General features: G+C 45.8%; 1 protein-coding gene across 6 annotated transcripts in view; it reads right to left on the bottom strand.

Annotated features, from left to right (window-relative positions):
• Window positions 1-24518, bottom strand: part of abcb11 (ATP binding cassette subfamily B member 11) — an 83502-nt gene that overhangs the window by 32566 nt on the left and 26418 nt on the right. For all 6 annotated transcript variants that reach the window (XR_004412508.1, XM_033023661.1, XM_033023662.1 and 3 more), the window contains 7 exons: window positions 24186-24310; window positions 20913-21087; window positions 16929-17042; window positions 16729-16839; window positions 12552-12677; window positions 3145-3348; window positions 923-1093 (listed from right to left, as the gene is read on the bottom strand). Coding sequence is in view for 5 of the 6 variants with exons in the window: in XM_033023661.1 (XP_032879552.1) it covers window positions 923-1093; window positions 3145-3348; window positions 12552-12677; window positions 16729-16839; window positions 16929-17042; window positions 20913-21087; window positions 24186-24310 (1026 nt within the window). In the remaining variant the exon portion in view is untranslated. The remainder of the gene's footprint in view (window positions 1-922; window positions 1094-3144; window positions 3349-12551; window positions 12678-16728; window positions 16840-16928; window positions 17043-20912; window positions 21088-24185; window positions 24311-24518) is intronic.

Here is a 24518-nt window from a genome sequence, read left to right on the forward strand (position 1 = left end):
CGGGTGTCTGGAGTTATGGGGAGGAGGCAGGAGAATGGGGTTAGGAGGGAGGGAAAGATAGATCAGCCATGACTGAATGGCGGAGTACACTTAATGGGCCAAATGGCCTAATTCTGCCACTAAAACCTAATTTAATCAGTTAGGACAAAAATAGCTTGGATTTAATATTGTCACATGTATTGAGGTACAGCAAAAAGCTTTGTTCCGCATGCCATCCAAATAGATCAGATAATACAATACATTCCCACAATCAAGATTCTCAATGCAATCAATACAATCAGTGGCATAGTGGTAGAGTTGCTGCCTTACAGCGCCAGAGAACCAGGTTCGATTCTGGCTATGGGTACTGCCTATACGGAGTTTGCACATTCTACCTGTGACCGCATGTGTTTTCTCTGAGTGCTTCAAGATCTTCGGATTCCTCCCACACTCCAAAGACGTACCGATTTGTAGATTAATTGGCTTGGTATGAATGTAAAATTGTCCCTAGTGTGTGTAGCATAATGTTGGTGTGCGGGGATCGCTGGTCGGTGCGGACTCAATGGGCCGAAGAGCCTGTTTCTGCGCTGTGTATCTCTTATCTAAACTAAACTAAACTAAACGGGACTAGCTTAGATGGGTCATTTTGGTCAGCATGGGCAAGTTGGGCTGAAGGGCCTGATGCATTGCAGTCTATGACTCTAAAGATCAAACTCACCAGAAAGCAGAACCCAGGGAGTTTCAAAGTTGAAGGAAACATCAATGGCTGCCATGTCTTTGTGAGTTAGGACATATGGTCAGAAGTGATAGGAGCAGAATTAGGCCATTCGGCCCACCAGGTCCACTCCGCCATTCAATCATGGCTGATCTATCTCTCCCTCCTAACGTCATTGTCCCCTTAGCCCCTGACATCTGATGAAGGAACGTCTCTAATGAAACCAACCTTGTCGAGGGCCCCTTGAACGATGGCCTCACTCTCGTTGTCCAGGGCTGATGTCGCCATGTCCAGCAGCAGGATTTTGGGATTCCTCACCAGAGCTCGTGCGATGGCGATACGTTGCTTTTGCCCTCCACTCATCTGTCCTCCACCCTCGCCCACAAGGGTGTTGAATTTCTGAAAAAGTCAGCGATCAGTCAGCAGTGCCTTACTTGTCGACAAAAGACAAATGTGGCCTCACAGCGCCAGAGACCCTGGGTTCAATCCTGACTGCGGGCGCTGTCTGTACGGGGTTCGTACGTTCTCCCCGTGTCCTGCGTAGGTTTTCGCCGAGATCTTCCTTTTCTTCCCACACTCTAAAGACGTGCAGGTTTGTAGGTTAATGGGATTGGTATAAATGTAAATTGGCCCTAGTGTGTGCCGGACAAGTGTTAGTGTGCGGGGATCACTGGTCGGTATGGACTCGGTGGGCTGAAGGGCCTGTTTCTGCACTGTATCTCTAAACTAACTAAACTAATCTGCAAACTTGCTAACTTTGTCCTGTACATCCTCTAAACTAAACTAAACTAAAAATATAAACTGAATAAGTAGGAATTCCATTGTAAAGATTGTAAATTGTCCATTGTGTGCAAGATAGTGCTAGTGGTCGGTGCGGACTCGATGGGATGAAGAGCCTATTTCCATGCTGTGTCTCTCAACTAAACTAAACTAAATCACCGGGTACGTGTCTCAATGAAAAATCAACTCTAAGGTCCTTCCAACTGCTAGACATTGAGGGGCAGAGTCCAGTGGAGATCTCCCTCAAACGAGGGAATCTCACCCCAGGGGGCCACATGAGTGGAATTCTCTGCCACAGAAGGCAGTGGAGGCCAATTCACTGGATGTTTTCAAGAGATTTAGCTCTTAGGGCTAACGGAATCAAGGGACTTGGGGAGAAAGCAGGAACGGGGTGCTGATTTTGGATGATCAGCCGTGATCATATTGAATGGAGGCGCTGGCTCGAAGGGCCGAATGGCCCACTCCTGCACCGATCTTCTATGTTTCTAAGAGTGGTACAATGATAGTTTTGTGAACACTACCAAATACAACGTTAACGAATGTATGTATAGCCGCTGAGAATGTTGGAAGACATTTTACACAGTTTTGGATATATTTCTTATTCTGAATAAAGTTTATTTTTGGGAAAAAAGCCCAGCTCCATTTAACATCTATCGTTTTCCATTAATATACCCTCCTGTATTGATTTTGTGACCAGACAACTACTAATTTAATAAATTATAACGAAGAAGTATAAAAACATGCGAATCCTATAAATGTGTGAGTCTTGTTGTGAAGATGTTAGAGATGCCAATACCGATGCATACAGTCACTAGATTAGAGATACAGGCAGAAAGTGGCCCTTCGGCCCATGAGTCCGGCACTGACCACAGATCACCCTGTACATTAGCGCTATCCTACACACGAGGGACAATTTACAATTTGACCTCTGTCAATGGGTAGTACAGGGTTATTCATGCCGTACAGCACCAGAGACCCAGGTTCGATCCTGACCTCGGGTGCTGTCTGTATGGAGTTTGCATGTTCTCCCCGTGATTGCGTGGGTTTTCTCCGGGTGCTCCAGTTTCCTCCCACACTGCAAAGATGTGCAGGTTTGTCGGTTAATTGGCTTTGGTAAATTGTAAAAATAGCCCCTGGTGTGTGTTGGGTAGTGCTAGTGTATGGGATGATTGCTGGCCAGCGTGGACCATAGGGCCCGTTTCCTTGCTGTATCTCTAAAGTCTAAACTAGGAACATGTTGTGAATCAAGAATCAAGAACCTATCTATCTCCACCTTTAAAATATCCATGGACGGCCTCCACAGCCATTTGTGGCAATGAATTACACAGATTCACCGCCCTCTGACTAAACAAATTTGTCCTCATCTCCTTTCTAAAGGTCCGTCCTTTTATTCTGAGGCTATGGCAGCTGGTCCTAGACTCTTCCACCAGTTGAAACATCCTCTCCACATCCACTCTATCCAGGCCTTTCACTATTCGATAAGTTTCAATGAGGTTCTCCCTCATCCTTCGAAACTCCAGCGAGTACAGGCCCAGTGCCGTCAAACGCTCATCATATGTTAACCCTACCCTTCCTAGACTCTCCCGCCAGTGGATATATCTGTGGCACCGGAGCATCGTGCTGTGCGACCATTGCCTATTCCCGTTACACAACCGAATGATAATTGGCACCTCGGGCAGGTCCATGATGAAGTCGTACGCGTTGGCCTCCTTGGCTGCCTGGACAATATCGTTCTTCGTCAGTCCCTCCCGCCCGTAGCGGATGTTCTCCTCAATGGTGGTGGAAAACAGGACGGGCTCCTGCTCAACGATGCCAATCAGCGAACGCAGCCACTGGATGTTCAGAGAGCGAATGTCGTGGCCATCAAGGGTCACCTATAGACACAGGGGAATGTTACAGCATCAGTCTCCTGTAGGTACAGGAACGTTACAGCATCAGTCTCCTGTAGGTACAGGAACGTTACAGCATCAGTCTCCTGTAGGTACAGGAATGTTACAGCATCAGTCTCCTGTAGGTACAGGGAACGTTACAGCTTCAGTCTCCTGTAGGTACAGGGAACGTTACAGCATCAGTCTCCTGTAGGTACAGGAATGTTACAGCATCAGTCTCCTGTAGGTACAGGAATGTTACAGCATCAGTCTCCTGTAGACACAGGGGAACGTTACAGCATCAGTCTCCTGTAGGTACAGGGAACGTTACAATAAGCACTGAACCAGAAACGATACTTTTTCTTGTGTAAAAACTGCAACATTTTTACACAAAGGGTGGTGGGTGTATGGAACAAGCTGCCAGAGGCGGTAGTTGAGGCAGGGACTATCACAGCATTTAAGAACAATTTGGATGCATATTGATAGAAGATGTTTCGAGGGATAGGGGCACACGGGATTAGTGTAGATGAGACATGTTGGTCTGTGTGGGCGTTGGATCAAAGAGCCTGTTTCCACGCTGTCTGACTATGACAATAGACAATAGGTGCAGGGGTAGGCTATTCGGCCCTTCGAGCCAGCACCGCCATTCACTTTGATCATGGCTTATCATCCACAATCAGTACCCCGTTCCTGCCTTCTCCCCATATCCCCTGACTCCGCTATCTTTAAGAGTATCTAACTCTCTCTTGAAAGCATCCAGAGAATTGGCCTCCACTGCCCTATGAGGCAGAGAATTCCACAGACTCACAACTCTCTGTGTGAAAAAGTGTTTTCCTCATCTCCATTCTAAATGGCTTACCCCTTATTCTTAAACTGTGGCCCCTGGTTCTGGACTCCCCCAACATCAGGAACATGTTTCCTGCCTCTAGCGTGTCCAAACCCTTAATAATCTTATATGTTTCAATAAGATGCCCTCTCATCCTTCTAAACTCCAGTGTACAAGCCCAGCAACTCCATTCTATCAACATATGACTGTCCCGCCATCCCGGTTATTAACCTAGTGAACCTACGCTGCACTCCCTCAAAAGCACAGAAGGGAGGCACAAAGTGCTGGAGTAGCTCAGCGGGTCAGACAGCTTCTCTGGAGAACATGGATAATTCGGGGCAGGACCCTCTTTCTATCTTTATCTTTAGTATGAACCAGCATCAGCAGTTCCCTTTTATTATCTTTATTAAACTAAATGCAGAACGCTGGAAGAACTCAACGGGTCAAGCAGCATCTGTGGAGGCAGAAGGACTAAACACTTTTGTACGATTTTTCTTAGATTAGATTAGATTATTTAATGACCACACAGTCAAGCTGGTGGAATTCAGGTTCAGTACAGGATGTTACAAGGTAGGCTGATTCCCGTCAGACATAACATAAAACACAACATCATACAATATACAGTACATGCATGGGGAGGATATGTGCTGTTATCATAGTGTGTTCAGAATTCGGATTGCGTGTGGGTAAAAACTGTTTTTAAATCGAGATGTCTTGGCGGACAGTGAGCTGTAGCGCCTTCCTGATGGCAGCAGGTGGAAGATGTGGTGAGCTGGGTGGGAGGGATCAGAGATGATTTTCTTCACCCTTGACACAGACCGTTTGTGATGGAGTGATTCTATTGATGGAAGGGGAGTGCTGATGATTTTGGATGCTTTGTTAACTATGCGTTGTAATTTATTACGGGAGTGAGTGTCTAAACTGCTGAACCAGACTGTAATTGATGAAGTGATTCCAACATTTGAAATCGCCTTTATACTTCATAAATCAGAAACATTTGATATTCAAAACTGCTAACTTAATGCAGTAGAGATATTATTTCAACACATTGAAATTATTTTCAGAAATGTTGACCATATTGCATGTGGGATGCCTGTATTGAATCAGAAACATGTCTAACATATTGGATATTCGATGGTAGTTGCACAATTAATGTATATTCTTACCAAAGTAAGATGAAACCTCCTTCTCAAATCAGTTGACTGTTAATTTTTTCACAAAGAAATAACATGCATGGCCTCCTCCAAGGTGTAACCAGAAGGATTTCAAAGCCAAAGAGTTTTCTTTCAAGTGTAGTCATTACTATTAAAAAGATGAGCGTTTTAAGCAAGTTGTGTCCAAAGAGATCTTCACAGCTCTGAGGAGCAATGCAGCAAATTATCAGTTTGAAGAAGAGTCTCGACCCGAAACGTCACCCATTCCTTCCATCCAGAGATGCTGCCTGGCCCGCTGAGTTACTCTAGCACTTTATGTCCTTTTGTATAAACCAGCATCTGCAGTTCCTTGTTTATACAGCCACATATTATTGAGCTGTTATTCCAGTGAGGAATGTCAGGCAGAACAATGGGAAATTTCCTATTTTGTTTAGGGAATGATCTACTTCATTTAAATGAGCAGGTTAGTATAGATTTGAGTATAGGAGTAAAGAGGTCCTACTGCAGTTGTACAAGGCCCTGGTGAGACCCCACCTGGAGTATTGTGTGCAGCTTTGGTCTCCTAATTTGAGAAAGGACATCCTTGCTATTGAGGTAGTGCAGCGTAGGTTCACAAGGTTAATCCCTGGGATGGCGGGACTATCTTATGAGGAAAGATTGGAAAGACTGGGCTTGTATTCACAGGAATTTGGAAGGATGAGAGGATATCTTATAGAAAAGAATACAATTTTACTTCGGAGTCACGTGAGTGACTACGTGAAGACACCGCCAGCACGCATGCGCGACATAGCATCTCACGCATTGCAACAGCGACGGGCGGGGATGGAGCACTCCCGCGGCAAAATTGAAACTGACCTACAAGGTAAGGGAAATTATATTGAAGTTGTATTTCTTCCCCTTGTTGTGCTTTATGTTACAGCACGTTGGACAAGGGGAAGAAAAAACGGACCTGGACTGCAGGCTGCAGGGAACCACGTGGGTCCCGGCAACCGACAACCATGGGCGACCAGCGGCTCCAGGACCGCAGGCCGCGGGGAACTAGGGAAAGTTCCGGCAGCCGACAGCCATGGGCAAACAGCGGCTCCAGGACCGCAGGCTGTGGGGAACTAGGAAGGTTCTGGCAGCCGACAGCCGGGTACGACCGGCGCAGGCTGAGCCCAGCACCGCGAGCTGTATACCTGGAAACAGCGGGCTGCAGGCAAGCAGAACAGGAGTCGGTCCGGCCGATAGACTCAGGGAGTCCGGCCAGGAGGACACACTACCCAAGGGCAGTGAAAGTGACCGTTGGCGTGGTTACTAAGGTCCACTTACCGACTCCAAGCTGAATCCAGCGCCATGAGTCGTACAGCTCAAAGCTGCGCAGCAGGCTGGAGGCAAAGCCCAGCAGGATTCAGCCCGGCCGATCATACTCATCTGAGTCTGACCGAAGGGGCGCGCTGCCCGAGTGCAGCAGAGGTCCGCCCGTGACTTGCTCCGGGAGATGGAGCAAGCTCACTATGGGAGTCTTCGCACTCCCACAACAACACCTTATCGAGGGCTGTAAAACAATGCATCTCCCTCGATAGAGGAGAGCGTTGTGGACCAGGACTGGGCTGGTCCTGAAGGAGGGGACGTGGCTGAAGAAAACGGCAGTGTGCAGGGGGTGCAGAATCCTAAGGAGCTACTGGGAGTGATCACCAAAATTACGGATCAACGAAAAGTACCATTACAGACCAAGCTGGCGGCCAGCATCGACATCCTGTACTTCCATCCTCTGCAGGAACAGGCAACAAAATTACGTAGAAGTATAGGCCTCCTGTGAACTTTACTTCGTTAAAAATGCCTGTAGCAAACAATGCGATCTGGGGGTACAGTGGGACTGGCACAAAAACCCAGGAGGACAAACTACAGAAGATTTTAAAACTTCTGACAGCGGGCATATCATTGGTTGCTCGCCCAGACGATGGTACAGAGATGACAACAGGATTGACATTGCTCCGCAATACCTACTATGAAATCAATTGCTTGCGAGAGCACAGTAAACCTGCACTAAACCCCAAATTTGCAAGGTTGTGCGAAACAGCTGCAACACAACCGGGGGGGAAACTTGTTTAAACAAGTAAAAAAGCTCGACGAAGAGTTCAAAGCCGTTGGGCTCATAACAGCGTCATCAGCAACGACAGCACCCCTATGCATCCACCAGCAGGTATCAACACCAGGACGCTGGTGAAAGCATGATGGCCACGCAGCACCACGAAGGTCCTTTTTTAGGCCAAGGCCTAGAGCGACCCTCATGGAAAACGTGCCAACCCCGCACTCCGGCGCCTCTTCTGCAGAAGAGGCAGAAATTGAAGAAAGGGACGTACCACCGGCAACCAGGGAGGTAGGTGGATCTAGTTCCTTCCAGAACACAAAGGTGTACGACCTGTACTAACAGGGGGAATATTACACTTGTTTTGGGAGACATGGAGGGATCATTGTCGATACCTAAAATTTAACTGGATGGGGCAACTATGGCAGAGTATAGCGTTGCTTAATGGGCTAACTTCAGCCCCAAGACTTTTCACCAAGATATTAAAACGGGCCTTGGCAATATTAGAAACAAAAACATATTGTCATGGCATATCTTGATGATATATCAATTGTGGGGAAAAAACCCTGATCTAGCTAAATCAGCAGTTTTAGCTACCAAACATTGGATGAAACTCTGGGGTCATTCCAATCCAGATAAATCTAAGTTGACGGCATCCACAACTGGACTTTCTGGGATTTACAATTAACGTTATCCTTATGTCTGTAACATTGCCAAAGAGTAAAGCAGACTTGGTGGAAGCCTACAACAAAGTTGATTTTTACAAAATAAACCATCTATTAGACAGAAGACAAGGGTAATTGGAAAACTAGGAGCAGCATTTCCAGCTACTCAGTTTGGGCCTTGCATCATTAAAGCTCAAAAAGGGCAAAGTGCAAGAGCAAAAACACCTTGCAGGTCACTGTGATCAGGAAATACTTGGCATAGTTCCGGCCCATCATTAGTGATCATCATTACTAAAAACACGGGTGTTGGGTGCGTTTTATGGTCTAAAAGCCTACTGCTCACAATGCACCATCTGCATGTCCGCCTAAGAATTGATAATATCACAGTGGTGGCATATATTAATCATATGGGAGAAAAGATCGATATCTGGCCAATATATTTGGCTATGGTGTGTTAACATACATATTTGGCTATCAGCAAACTTACCTACCAGGTAAGCTCAATACTGAGCCACATACCAGGTCATGAAAATTCAATGACAGCATCGAATGGCTGTTGGACCACAAAAAAGTTGCTGATATTACCAAAAGAGGGACACCAGATATCGATCCATTTGCATCTAGACCCAATCACCAGTTACCAACATATGCCGCTTGGGAACCACACTTGGGGCAGCAGCAATGGACGTTACTCACTGAATGGGGAATAATTGTTTACAATGTTTTTTTCCCTCCTGCCTCATCAGTCGGATCCTAAGCAAAAACACATATGGACTCAGCATCAGATGTCTTGAAAGTACCTGATTGGCCTACACAGCCATGGATTCCTGTGGTCTCGGACATAGTCTCTGAATCATAGTCCACCATGCTAAATCCGGGCTGGCGGACAGGACCATGAGCTTGATCACGGCAGCCTATCAAGAATCAACAAGGGCTGGTGTAGCGTATAATATAGCAACAACCACCAACGTCCTGGGAATCCCTGTCCAGCCTTCATGTAGATGAAGGACTGAGCTGCAGTACTATAATTATGCAGGAGTGCCCTGTCAGCTTGCTGGTGACAGGTGCCACGACAACTCTCCATGGGATCTCACTCTCTAGTTGCCAAACTTATGAGGATTATTTATAACACTAACCCTCCTAGAGGGAGGTACTCCCAGATCTGGGACGTCAGTATTGTACTAACATTGCTAGGGGCACCAGCAATGTCCCTGTCCCGGTGGGGGGGGGGGCTGACATTTTAAAAACAGTATGCTGATAGTACTGGTCTCAGATCTAGGGGTCCAGTTTCTACATAAACTGAGACTGGGATAAATGATGGCATCTCCAGAAAAGATAACTTCGCATATTAGAGCTTGTTAAACAAGATAGACCATGAACATCAGGACAAAATTTGGAATTCCATATATACCCAACTGACACCCGACTATGTGTAATGACACACCTTCTATTATACCTTAAAACTACTAAAACTTAAGAGGAAGTAAATTGGCACTATGGGCAGCCATAAACAGCCTAATGGCCGGGTATCAGCACTAACCATCGCTAGATGGCTCAGACAGGTTTGGGAGCTGCTGGGGTGGATACTGACATCTTAAGTTTCTATCCACTAGGGCAACAGCAACACCGGCAGCTAGAGACAAGGAAGTGCCTATGGACCATATCCTGGCAACAGCAAGAACGACCTTCCAATTCTTTATAATAAGCCAATAACCAAACCTGCGGTGTTGCAGAATCAAGTTTGAAATCTGTAATAAATTTAGCCCTAGGGAGGATTATTTTGTTAAAATAAATTGTTATTGCCTGAATTGGATGCATGTCTGAATACAATAACATACTTCCTCCCTTGAATGACTTCGGCAGTGAGTGAAGCATGGACTGTTCCACGGCTTGAAATCACAGAGCTTTAAAATCTTCACGTAGTCACTCACGTGACTCCGAAGTAAAATAGTAAGATTAAACGAGAACTTACCTGTTTGAAGTTTGATCTTTATTTTATGAGGAGTTACGATGAGGGATTATGTGCCCTCCGCTCCCGCCCTCTATTATAAAGGTCAACTGGTATATTAGTTCTTCTTATCTTACTATGTTTAGCAATGTTACAAAATTTTGAGATTTAAAAAATCAAGTCTGTAATTTATCCCATCAGATAAAGCATAAAAATAAGTTTAATTTGACACCTAATTCACTTTCATATCTCAAGTATTTAAAAAGTTATGGCCATTTTCATACTCGGAAATGAGCATCTTGTTCCCTATTGATTTTCTATGGACATAACAAAAAAGCTGTGATCATGAACAGACAAAAGCCCATAACTTTCTTAAAAATTAAGAGAAATGAATGAAATTTTCAGTTATCATAGATTGAAGCATTCTGAAACAAATATAAAATAATCTTACTTGGATGACCTGAAATTAAAGCATATAATTAGTTAGTTACCTAATTGTAGCTAATTTCAGACTTCAATTACTAGATCTAAACATCTATCCATTTCTTAATAAATGATTAACATTTTTAAATAGCCTAAATGTCCAAATATATTCACAAATAATTCACAATAAAACATGATTTTTAATCTCATTTACATTAATTTATAGGCCAAATGGAAGGAATTTAGTGTTCAATTGCTGTAAATAAATGCCCATTTAAATCAGCTTTCTAGTGGGTCCCCTGTGAACGCGCTGGTTTAGAACGTTCACATTGCGGTAGATTTGTGCCTCAAATGCCCAGAAAAATACTGCGGGATATAATGGGCCCAAAATGAGCTACTCGCAATATTAAACTTTGTATAAAGGGATCTTTAGAAGCCCTTTTTAATGTAAAAATATACAGCCTACCTTCAGCTGTCTGCTTTATGAGACCCTGCGGTTTGCTGACGGTCGCGGGTTTAGAGACTGATTTTTTAAACTACTATAACTATTATACGAGGCCTTTAAAAACTAATAATAGCTTTTGCGACGGGGTCTTTATTTTATTTCAATTACTATTACTGTGATTTCACACCGCTGCTTTGATGAATGTCGCGCATGCGTGCCGGCGGGGTCTTCACGTAATCCCTCATCGTAACTCCTCATAAAATAAAGATCAAACTTCAAACTGGTAAGTTCTCCTTTAATCTTACCATTATAAAAGGTCTGGAAAGGCTTGATGCAGGTAAAATGTCCCCTATGTTGGGGGAGTTCAGAACCAGGGTCCACGGTTTAAGAATAAAGGGCAGGCCATTTAAAACTGAGATGAGAAAAAACGTTTTCACCCAGAGAGTTGTGAATTTGTGGAATTCTCTCCCACAGAAGGCAGTGGAGGCCAATTCACTGGATACATTTAAAAGAGAGTTAGATAGAGCTCTAGGGGATAGCGGAATCAAGGGATACGGGGAGAAGGCAGGCACGGGTTACTGATTGTGGATGATCAGTCATGATCACAATGAGTGGCGGTGCAGGCAAATGGCCTCCTCCTGCACCTATTTTCTATTTTTTATGTTTCTATGTTAGAGAGTCATCGGGTCACACAGCATGGAAACAGGCCCTTCAGCACAGGGAAGAAATATCATCAAAGACCCACACCACCCTGGCCATACTCTCATCTCACTGCTACCAAGAGGAGGAAGGTACAGGAGCCTGAAAACCGTGACCTCCAGGTTCAAGAACAGCTTCTTCCCAACAACCATCAGGCTCTTGAACGCTGCACAACACTAACCTCAGCAATTGTGATCTACTATAGATTTTGTGTTTGGTTGCACTACACACCAGCCTTGCACTATTACCTAGTATTACAGTTATTAATACATTGTATTATTGATTATTGCATATGTATCTGCATGTTATTGAGTTTAAGGGTTGGTAAAACAGCAGCAAGTAAGATTTTCATTGTTCCATTACTGGTATACACGACAATTAAACATAAATATAAATAACTATAAATTTTCATTTTCTAAAAAGCAAGCATGAAAATAAAGTGACCATCTGACAATAGACAATAGACAATAGGTGCAGGAGTAGGCCATTCGGTCCTTCGACCATTCAATGTGATCATGGCTGATCATCCCCAATCAGTACCCCGTTCCTGCCTTCTCCTCAAATCCCTTGACTCCGCTATCTTTAAGAACTCTCTCTTGAAAGCATCCAGAGAACCGGCTTCCACCACCCTCTGAGGCAAAGAATTCCACAGACTCACACCACTCTGTGAGAAAAAGTGTTTCCTCATCTCCGTTCTAAATGGCTTACCCCTTATTCTTAAACTGTGGTCCCTGGTTCTGGACTCCCTCAACATCGGGAACATGTTCCCTGCCTCTAGCCTGTCTAAACCATTAATAATCTTATTTTACAATAAGATTTCCCTCTCATCCTTCTAAACTCCAGAGTGTACAATAAAGTGAAAATGAAATGACCATCTAAATTAAAAAATAATTTAAGTGGGGAAAGTTTATCTTTTCAACAAAAGCTAAACAATCTTTGGCATTTATTTATATATTTGAAAGCAATCTGAAGACATACCATCCCCTGTTTAGGGTCGTAGAATCGCTGTATGAGCTCCACTGCTGTGCTTTTACCAGACCCACTTGGGCCAACAAATGCTGTCGTTTCTCCTGCTTTAATAACCATACTCAGTCGGTCAAGTGTCTGGGGAGAAAGAACATGAGGCTTTAAAAGGGCGGCACAGTGGCGCAGCGGTAGAGTTGCTGCCTTACAGCGCAGGTACCCCGGTTCGATCCTGACTATGGCTGCTGTCTGTATGGAGTTTGTGGGGTTTCTCCGGGAGCTCCAGACTCCTCCCACACTCCAAAGACATGCGGGTTTGAGGGATAATTGGCTTCGGTAAATTGTAAATTTTTCCTAGTGTGTAGGATAGTGCTAATGTATGCGATGATCGCTGGTCAGCGCGGACCTGTTTCCGCTCTGTATCTCTAAAGTCTAATCTTATCTGGATCATGCTCTTTTAAAGGCAACTTAGCATACATTTGTATGGCTCTATGACTACTATGTTCTGTGTGCTGAGGCAAAGCAAGAATTTCATTGTCCTATCAGGGACACATGACAATAAACTCTCTTGGACTTGAACTTGACTCTGCAGCAGTTTATAGGCACATTAACAATTTCATCTGCTGGTGAATTGAATAATTTTCCACCAAGACTATTCAGAGAATACTTCTAAAAGTCTTCCTGTTTTCTTTCCTATTGGACATGTCCTTGACTATGCACTTGCTCTAACATGTGTGAACCATTTATTCTCTTCCAGCCTGTAGCAACCTTCTCAAAGTCAGAGGTCCATTGTAGAACCTATCATATCTCCACAACTCTGCACCTTTTTATAACATTGTGCTTATCCTAATACAGCACGGAAACAAGGCCTTTGCCCCATCTTGTGAAGAAGTCTGGCAAGCTCGTTCCAGAGGGGAAGAAACTGTTCCTGAGTCTGGTGTAAGAACAAGCTCGAGGGAGTAGGTATGCTAAATGACCAGCGAGCAGCTTTTACCATTGAAAGGAGTGACGAATATAGTCCCTGGATTGGCTGCAATCTTCATTAAACCACTGGGGGGCAGCAAAGACTTCTTCCGAAAGGATCCAGTGCCATAACATATTGAAAGCAGATAGACACCGAGTGCTGGAGTAACTCAGCGGGTCAGGCAGCATCTCTGGAGAACATGGATAGGTGACGTTTCACCGAGTGCTGGAGTAACTCAGCGGGTCAGGCAGCATCTCTGGAGAACATGGATAGGTGACGTTTCACCGAGTGCTGGAGTAACTCAGCGGGTCAGGCAGCATCTCTGGAGAACATGGATAGGTGACGTTTCACCGAGTGCTGGAGTAACTCAGCGGGTCAGGCAGCATCTCTGGAGAACATGGATAGGTGACGTTTCACCGAGTGCTGGAGTAACTCAGCGGGTCAGGCAGCATCTCTGGAGAACATGGATAGGTGACGTTTCACCGAGTGCTGGAGTAACTCAGCGGGTCAGGCAGCATCTCTGGAGAACATGGATAGATGACGTTTCACCGAGTGCTGGAGTAACTCAGCGGGTCAGGCAGCATCTCTGGAGAACATGGATAGGTGACGTTTCACCGAGTGCTGGAGTAACTCAGCGGGTCAGGCAGCATCTCTGGAGAACATGGATAGGTGACGTTTCACCGAGTGCTGGAGTAACTCAGCGGGTCAGGCAGCATCTCTGGAGAACATTGATAGATGACATTTCAGGTCGGGACCTTTCTTCAGACCCGAAATGTCATCTATCCATGTTCTCCAGAGATATTGCCTGACCAGTTAATTTTATTGCCTGAGAGCTAGATTTAGCTCTTAGGGACAATGAGGGATATGGGGGAAAAGCAGGAACGGACGGGGTACTGATTTTGGATGATCGGCTATGATCATATTGAATGGCTCGAAGGGCCGAATGGCCTAATATACCTGCAACTATTTTCTATGGTTCTATGTTCTTATATCCATGAGAAATGCCATACTTTCTTAAGGGTGCAAGGAATTCCTTGGATGAGGGGTGATCTCATAGAGGTGTATCAAATTGTGAGGGGAATAGATAGGGTGAATGCACGCAGTCTTTTACCCAGAGTAGGGGCATCAAAATCCACAGGACATATGTTCAAGGTGAGAGCAGAATAATTTTATAGGATGAGGTCACAGAGCTGTCGTAAAGCATGGAAACCGGCCCTTCGGTCCATCTTCTTCATGCTGACCAAGTGGGCCTACTGGACTAGTCCCATTTGAATCTGGTGAATTTCTTCTGCACCATCTCCAATTTGATAATTGGGGATTTATTTGATCTCTTGTATTAGTTTGATTGCCTAAAGAGAAAGGTTAGCGTATGATGAGCGTTTGACGGCACTGGGCCTGTACTCGCTGGAGTTTAGAAGGATGAGTGGGGGGACCTCATTGAAACTTACCGAATAGTGAAATGCCTGGATAGAGTGGATGTGGAGAGGATGTTTCCACTAGTGGGAGAGTGCAGGACAAGGACATAGCTTTAGAAAGGAGCTGAGGAGGAATTTATTTAGTCAGAAGGTGGTGAATCTGTGGAATTTATTGCCAGTGACGGCTGTGGAGGCCAAGTCATTGGGTATTTTTAAGATGGAGATTGACAGGTGTTTGATTAGTCGGGGGGCCGAGGGTCACGGGGAGAAGGTAGGACAATAGGCTTGAGAGGGAATGGTAGATCAGCCATGATCAAATGGCAGAGTAGACCTAATGGGCTGAATGGCCTTAATTTGCTCCTATGACATGAAAGTGAAGAGGAATTATGTTGGATTCTCATTTCTGTTTGCCTCGAGATTTGATTTGTGTTTGTAGTCTCTCCTTTGTTTATTTTAAGGTTGGGTAACATACCAACATTCCTCAAACTGTCTTATGGTTTCTAGTGGTGATATGTTCAGAATCTGCATGAAACGTGTCATATTAATGTAATGTCACAATCATTTTTATATCTGGCCAGAGCTTATCTTGCAGAATTATAATCCTTCGGCCCACCGAGACCAGGCCGACCATCGATCTGTTCACACTAGTTCTGTGCTATCCCACTTTCTCATCCACTCCCTACACACTCGGGGCAATTTACAGAGGGCTAATTAACCTACAAACCCGCACGTCTTTGGGATGTGGGAGGAAACCGGAGCACCTGGAGGAAACCCACGTGGTCACAGGGAGAACGTGCAAACTCCGTACAGACAGCGCCCGAGATCAGGATCGAACCTGGGTGTCTGGCGCCCTGAAGCAGCAGCTGTACCAGTTATTTTAAAATAAAGAGCAGTGGTTTCTGAATAGCGTCAGTGTACCTTCATGTGTAGCAAGGAACTGCAGATGCTGGATTAAACCAAAGATAGACACAAAGTGCAGGAGCAATGCAGCGGCACAGGCAGCATCTCTGGATAGAAGGAATGGGTGACGTTTTGGGTCGAGACCCTTCTTCAGACTTAGAATCAGGGGAGGGAGACACAGAGATAAGGAAGTGTAAGGTGTGAAATGGGACAAAGGGGATGGAGATCAAGGAAAATGCAGAATAGATCATTGTTAGCTAGGAGAAGGCGACAACAAAGCAAAGAGATAAAATATAATCAAGGACAGTTAGACTGGTTGGGGAACTGGAAAAGGGGAGGGGATGGAGAGAGGGATCGATGCTCCAACTGGGGCTTGTGAATTTCAACATCGAGGAGCTCGCAGTCTCAGGTAGAGACCGAAGTCGGGAAGCTCCAACCGACGCAGAAGGTTCGACCAGCCCCGACCCGAGGTCCGATCGCCCGGCGCGGGGGAGCTGAGATTCCCCCCTGATGCGGGAGCTTGATCGCCCCGACACGGAGGGCTCTACCGCCGGCTACAGGAGCCAATATTGCCCCATTGAACAGAAGGCTTGAGGCCCTGACTGAGGGCGAACAAAGAAGGGAAGAGATTAAACTTTTTTTTGCCTTCCATCACAGTGAGGAATGTGGAGGAGTCACTGTGGTGGATGTTTATGTTAAAATGGGTTTTGTGTGTTCTGTTGCTTTTTATTGGTATGACTGTATGGCAAATCAAATTCCTCGTACGTTGCGAAACATACTTGGCAAATAAAGTATTATTATGATTGTGATTATGATTATGAAAACAAGGGTGACTTGGAGTTAGGGAAGTCAATATTCATACCGCTGGAGTGTAAGATGCCCAAGCGAAATATACCTACAAATGTAAATGTACCTTCACGTCTGGTCTGGATGGGTAGTTGAAGGTCACGTTGTGGAACTCGATGTCGCCCTTGACTTTGTTCAGGGTGTAGCCCCCCTCTGACATGCAGTCAATCTCGGGCTCCTACGGTGAAGAAACACACCATTATTACACCGGCCAGCTCATTCCTGGGTCTGGACTTGCCTGCTCACCCACCGCTCCCCTTCACTCACCCGGTCGATGGTTTCAAATATCTTCACGGCAGCTCCGCGGCCTGAAGCGAAGGCCTCCAAACACGGGGAGGCCTGGCCAAGGTTCATGGCGGCTACCAGCACGCCCAGGAACACCTGCACACAACACAGCCATCTGAAGGTCACCTCGCATCTCACACGTACACGCCCCTCCCTCCTTCCCTCACCTTAGTCGTTATACCACTACACTACATGGTGGCGGAGCGACAGAGCTACTGCCTTATTATATGCCCCTGTCCCACTTAGGAGACCTAAACAGCAACCTCTGGTGACCTTGCCCGCCACCCAAAAAAAAATCAAGGTCGAGGTGACCTGCAACCTCCTACCACCTCCCACGCATATGTTGAAAACCTTCCTCGACTATGAAGAAAACCGGCTTCGACTAAACCTGCGAATAAAAAATTATCGGTTTTTAAAATGGCAATTTATTTTTAGTCGAGGAAGGTTTTAAACATGATGAAAAAATAGCAGCAACCTAGATGAAGCCTCGACCACGCGGAAACCACTTTCGACCATTAATGAGAGTGACCAAAACCTCCGGTGACCTAATGGAAACCTTGGGTGGCGGGCAATGTCACCAGAGGTTGCTGTTTAGGTCTCCTAAGTGGGACAGGGGCTTTACAGCGCCGGAGGCCCAGGTTCGATCTCGACTACGCGTGCTGTCTGTATGGAGTTTTTATATTCTCCCTGTGAACCTGCGTGGGTTTTCTCCGAGATCTTCAGTTTCCTCCCACACTCCAGAGATGTGCAGGATTGTAGGTGAATTGGTTTGGTATAAATGTAAAGTTGTCCCTAGTGTGTGCAGGATAGTGTTAATGTGCGGGGATTGCTGGTCGTCACGGACTCGGTGGGTCGAAGGCCCTGTTTCCGCACTGTATCTCTAAACCAAACTAAACTAAACTCAGTGGGTCAGGCAGCATCTCTGGTGAACAGGGATGGGTGGTGTTTTGGGTCGAGACCGTTCTTCAGATAGTTATTAACAAGTCCTTTGGCCCACTATACCCGTGCTGAAGACAATGCCAGGTTAAACTAATCTCCTCCTCCTGTACATGACCCATATCCCTCCATTACCTGCATATCCGTGTGTCTGTCTACAAGCCACTTAAACACCACTCATTTGCCTCCACCACCACCCCTGGCAGCATGCTCCAGGCACCCACCACCAAATGTGTAAAGATTTGGCCCACACATCTCCATGAAAATTTGATCCTCTATCCTTAAAGGGCCTGTCCCACTTACGCGACCTTTACAGGCGACTACAGCACCTGTCATAGGTCGCCAAAATTTTCAACATGTTGTAAATTCAGCGGCGATCAGAAATTCAGCGGCTACGACTCTTTGGAGACCTCTCACGACCATAGGAGACCTCTCATCACCATGCAAGCGAGTGACCTATCGTGAGAGGTCTCCAAAGGGTCGTAGGGTCTTTCTGGTTGTCACTGAATTTTCAACGTTGAAAGTTTTGGCAACCTATCACGGGTGCCGGCAGTCGCCTGTAAAGGTCACGTAAATGGGACAGGCCCTAAGAGCTATGGTCTCTAGTCTTTGACATTTCCAACCTGGGAAAAAAGGCTGTGTCTACACCCAGTCTATGCCTCTCGGAATGTTATGTGCATCTCTCAGGCCTCCCCGTAACCTCTGGCACACCAGCGAAGCCTGTCCAACCTCTCCCTGTGGCTAACGCACTTTTGCAACATCAATGATTGTGGAGTGAGATTGGCGTGATGCAGGAACCTGTCACACCCAGGGCTTGGCTGGAGCGTATTCCCAATGTCCTGTCCACAGGGGGATCTGCCTTCATCTTCCGATCGGCAGCAACCTACAACTGCCTGTGGGTCTTTCATTGGGAGATTAGAGAGTTAGTGATGTCCCAGGGTCTAGTTCTTACGTGCATATATGATAGGAGCAGAATTAGGCCATTCGACCCATCTAGTCTATTCCGCCATTCACTCATGGCTGATCAATCTTTCCCTTACAACTCCCTTCTCCTGCCATCTCCCCATAACCTCTGACACCCGTACAAATCATGAATCTGTCAATCTCCACCGTAAAAAGATCCATTGACTTGGTCTCCACAGCAATTAATCCGTCTGTGGCAATGAATCCCACAGATTCACCACCCTCTCACTAAAGAAATTCCTCCTCTTCCTCTTTCTAAAGGTACGTCCTTTTGTTCTGAGGCTATGACCTCTGGTCCTAGACTCTCCTGCTAGTGGAAATATCCTCTCCACATCCACTCTATCCAGGCCTTTCACTATGTGGTAAGTTTCAATGACGTCCCCCCTCAGCCTTCTAATCTTTAGCGAGTACAGGCCCAGTGCCGTCAAACGGCCATCATATGTTAACCCAATCATCCCTGGGATCATTCTGGTAAACCTCCTCTGGACCCTCTCCAAAGCCAGCACATCCTTCCTCAGATATGGGGCCCCAAACTGCTACATATGTGGCCTGACCAGTTCCTTATAAAGCCTCAGCATTACATCCTTGTTGATGTATTCTAGCTTTTGGCACACCGCTAGTCACTGGCAGCCAACCAGAAAAAGCCCCCTTTATTGCCACTCTTGGCCTTCTGCCATCCAGCCAACCTGCTATATCCATGCCAGTATCTGCCCTTTGATACCATGAGCTCCCATCTTCTTTAGCAGCCTCACGTGCGGCACTTTATCAAGGGCCTTCTGAAAATCCAAGTAAATCACATCCACTGACTCTCCTTTGTCTATCCTGCTATTTACTTCCTCAAAGAATTCCAAAAGGTTCGTCAGGCAAGATCTCCCTTTCACTAAACCACGTTGACTTCGGCCTATTTACTCATGAGCCTCTAAGTGCCAAGAAACCTCATCGTTTATAATGGACTCTAAACTTTTACCAACCACTGAAGTCAGGTTCTCTGGCCTATAGTTTCCACTCTTCTGCTTCACTCCTTTCTTGAACAGCGGAGTAATATTTGCAATTTTCCAGACGTCTGACACCACTCCTGACTCTAGTGATTCTTGATAGATCACAACTAATGCCACCACAATCCCTAAAGCCACCTCTTTCAGAACCCTAGGGTGCAGTCCATCCGGTCCGGGTGACTCGTCCACCTTCAGCCCTTTCAGCTTCCCAAGCACCTTCTCCCTGGTAATAGCCACTCCACTAGCTTCCACCCCCTGACTCTCTTGAATTTCAGGCACGTTGCTGTTGTCTTCCACTGTGAAGACTAATGCAATAAAGTTATTCAACTCCTCCCCCATTTCTTTATTCCCCATTATCACTTCTCCAGCATCATTTTCCAGCAGTCCAGCTCTTAGCTCTTTCTTGCTCTTCAATATATCTGAAGAAACTTTTGCTTGCCTCTTTTATATTATTGCTTAGCTTACTTCCATTTTTTAATCTTTGCTCCCTGTATTGCCTTTTTCGTTGCCTTCTGTCATTTTTTAAAAGGTTTCTGTCACGGTGGCGCAGCGGTAGAGTTGCTGCCTTACAGCGAATGCAGCGCCGGAGACCTGGGTTCGATCCCGACTACGGGTGCTGTCTGTACGGAGTTTGTACGTTCTCCCCGTGACGTGCGTGGGTTTTCTCCAAACTCTTCGGTTTCCTCCCGCACTCCAACGATGTACAGGTTTGTAGGTTAATTGGCTTGGTAAATGTGAATAGTTTCCCCAGTGGGTGTAGGGTAGTGTTAATGTGTGGGGATCGCTGGGCGGCGCGGACCCGGTGGGCCGAAGGGCCTGTTTCTGCGCTGTATCTCTAAACTAAACTAAACTTCCCAACCCCCTGGGTTCCCACTAATCTCTGCAAGGTCATAACGTAGAACAGTACAGCACAGGAACAGGCCCTTCGGCCCACAGTGTCTGCCGAACATGAAGCCAAGGCCTTCACCTATCTCCTGGACATTATTCCACATCCATGCATTCCCTACGCATCTATGTGCCTACCCCATGTGTTCAATGTCGGTTCATAAGCAAACTCTGCCAATGAGCGTACCTGTAATAGACCTCCTGGGGTGTATTCATTCTGCTCGATCACCAGCTTCGACCCGTACCAGAAGGCCAGGGCATAGCAGCAGAAGATAATCATCCACACGTAGCCGGTGAAGAATCCCATGATCATCCCTTTCCTAATGCCCCAGCGCTGAGCAAACACCAGGTTCCTGTCATATCTGTAGGTGAATTCAGTAACGTTATACATTATACATGATATCACTGGGTAATGGTTTGCACTATCAGTATGGTACATCACTACTTTCTTAAATATGAATCACAGTACTGCACGGAAACAGGCCCTTCGGCCCATCCTGTCCATGCTGACCAAGTTGGCACTGAGCTAGTCCCATTTGCCTGCATTTGGCCCCTATCTCTCTAAACCCTTCCTATCCATATATTGCCCCGAATGTCCTTTTATGTCATAATTGTATCTGCTTCTCTAGCTTCCTCTGGCAGCTCATTCCAGATACAGACTACCCTCCAAGTGAAAAATATTGCCCCTGAGGTTCCCCCCAAATCTCTCCCCTCTCACCTTAAGCCTGTGCCCTCTCGTTTTAGAATCCTCTACCCTGGGAAAAAGACTGTGAGCGTTCACTTTATCCGTGCCCCTCATGATCGTGTACACCTCAATCAGGTCACCCCTCGGCCTCCTATACTCCAAAGAAAAAAGTCCCAGACTGTCCAACCTCTCCCCGTAACTCAAGCCTGCAAGCCCAGGTGAATCTCTTCTGCACCCTTTCCAACTAAAAGGAACTTTGTGATGTCATGTTGTCACTTGCGGGCAGAGCACCAAGGCAAATTCCTTGTATGTGAATACTTGGCCAATAAACGTATTCCTTCATTCATTCAGTCAAGCAAGCAGCATCTTTAATGAACATATTTCAGAGAACTCAAACTAGTTGAATTATATTTGTATTGGCAAATTTGGTATTATATAAAACTTAAAAAAAAAAAAATCTTAACATGAACATCAGGACCAGCGAAACAAATGGCAGACTATGAGTTATTCGGTCCTTCCTTGCTAGTTTTATATTTGTTTATTTACATTCTTTCTCTCATTGGGTCTGTAGCAAATCACCACAAATCTCCAGTCATTACAGGAGATATAACACAGAACAGTATAGAAGAGGAACAGGCCCTTTGGCCCACAATGTCTGTGCTAAGCATGATGCCAAGACCATCACTTATCCACCTGATGATCAATATCCCTCCATTCCCTTCATAGCCATGTACCTATCCAAAGGCCCTTTTAAAGCCTCTTTAGGTGACTGCCAGGGACTAGTTTAAATGGAATTCACCTACTGGCGACAACCTACGACAGCAAAAATTGTTGCCACTGTCGCCGAAAAATGCTCAATATGTTGAAAATTTTGTGGCAGCCGCCTGTAGTCGCCTAAAAAATCACCTGAGTGGGACAGGCCCTATAAACACCACTATATCTGCCTCCACCACCACCCCTGGCAGTGCGTTCCAGGCACTGTAAAAAAACACCCCCCACATCCTTAAACTTTGTCCTTCTCACCGATATGTATCTTCCTGTTATATTTTTTTAATCTATGCTGCATTGGTAATTAGCACACCGTTTTTTCATTTTCTATAGCGTTTTTTACATATCTTTTCCTTTATTATATATCTTTCTTATTTATTGCTGCACTGCCATCATTCCACGTGGACATCCCAGAGTCTGGTGCGAGTGTGGACGGCTTTCCGACTGTTAGAGCGGACGGGGACTGCAGAGAGAGTGACAGCGGTCGGTACAACTCTGGTCACATCATGGTGAAGGCCCCGACATTGAACCGATGGCTGTGGGTCTCCGCTTATTCTGTGTGCCCTCGGGATTCTCACACGCCGCTGTGGTGCCTGTTTACGTTTAACCTTTATGTAGTTTATGTACCTTGTTGCTTTTTTAAATTTTAGACCGTATGGTAAATCAAATTTCACTGTACCTCGGTACACGTGACAACAAAGGACCATTGAACCAGTGGTAGATCACAATCACCTTTTTATATGTGTGTTTTTCATTTTTTAATACAATTTCTTAACTATTCCTGCATTAGTAAGGAGCAATCACTTTGTCTTTTTTTTAATATCTTTTATAAATACTGTATCTTGCTTCTTGTTTTATATCATTTTTAATTTATTACTGCGTTGGTAAGTTTTTCTTATTATGTATTTTTTCTTGCATAATACCAGTATTCATTTATCACCGAAGGCAGACACAAAATGCTGGAGTAACTCAGCGGGTCGGGCAGCATCTCCGGGGAGAAGGAACGGGTGACGTTTCAGGTCGAGACACTTCTTCAGACTGAATCAGGGGCATTTATCACTGTGTTAGGAGTGCGGCAATCGCATATTCACGTTTATCTATATTTTTCTTGCTTTTTTTAAAGTTTAGAGATACAGCACGGAAACAGGCTCTTCAGCCCACCGAGTCCGCGCCGACCAGCAACCCCCACACACTAACATTACCCTACGCACACCAGGGGCAATTTAAAACTTTACCAACCCAATTAGCCTATAAAACTCTATGTCTTTGGAATGTGGGAGGAAAGCGGAGCATTCGGAGAAAGCCCAAGCAGGTCACGGGGAGAACGTGCAAACTCAGTACAGACAGCACCCGTAGTCAGGATCGAACCCGGGTCACTGGCATTGTAAGGCAGTAATGCTATCGCTATGCCACCTTGCCGCCTACCAATGCTGGCTACCATAGGTCCGGAGGGAAAGGAGCACCGCCACTCCACCTAGGTGGAGGAGCGGCTCTGCTGTCAGCACCCGAACGAAGGACTGGCGATGGGATCTAGGGAGTGGGCAGGGCTGAAGATGTCCTGGTTGGGTTGCTCCGAGGCCTGGCCAAGCTGGCCATCCGCGAGTCACGGCGCCAGGTGGAAGAGGGCGCTGCCCGAGCCTGATGCTTGCCCCTTTACCGGGGTTAAGTCCGCGCCCGGGTGGTGTTAGAGAGGGACATAGTTGTATAGTAGTTATTTAGTATATTTGTAAGGATTATAACACAGTGGTTTTGAAAATCTAGATAATTTGGTGATTTTGTACTATGGTGGTGGGTGTGTTACACCGTCTTTGTATCGTGATCGCATTTAAATAAATTATTTGTGATTCAAAAATATATATTTTTTAAATGCTGGCTACATTGATTATTTACCACTGTGTTGGTGGGTGGCAACCTCACTTTCACGTTTATCTACAGTGTTGCCTGCGGAAGACCACTGTCCACGCATCGGTGCATTGTCGGACAGTGCCACGTTGCCCAGTAACTGACCTGTCCACCTCCTTTTTCTCCCCGCTGAACGCAGCTACGGTCCTGATGGATGAAAGGACCTCATCGGCCACTGCCCCGGCCTTGGCATAAGCTTTCAAACCGAGACCAGTTAGCCTGGCGACAGACTGCAACACAATCAGAGCAAGATTACTTTTGCATTCCCATTGTCATTCCCATGAAAAACCATGAGATGCATCCTTCATTGTATTTACTCGATTTCAATATTCAAGGGGCTTGCATTAGAAATGAGCGCTGTGCTGAAATAATATTGAACACAGAGCATGGGAACAGGCCATTCGACCCACAACACTGCCCTGACCTGGGTCCCAGTAC

This window comes from Amblyraja radiata, chromosome 7, assembly GCF_010909765.2.
Source record: "Amblyraja radiata isolate CabotCenter1 chromosome 7, sAmbRad1.1.pri, whole genome shotgun sequence".
In the NCBI taxonomy this organism is placed as follows: domain Eukaryota; kingdom Metazoa; phylum Chordata; class Chondrichthyes; order Rajiformes; family Rajidae; genus Amblyraja; species Amblyraja radiata.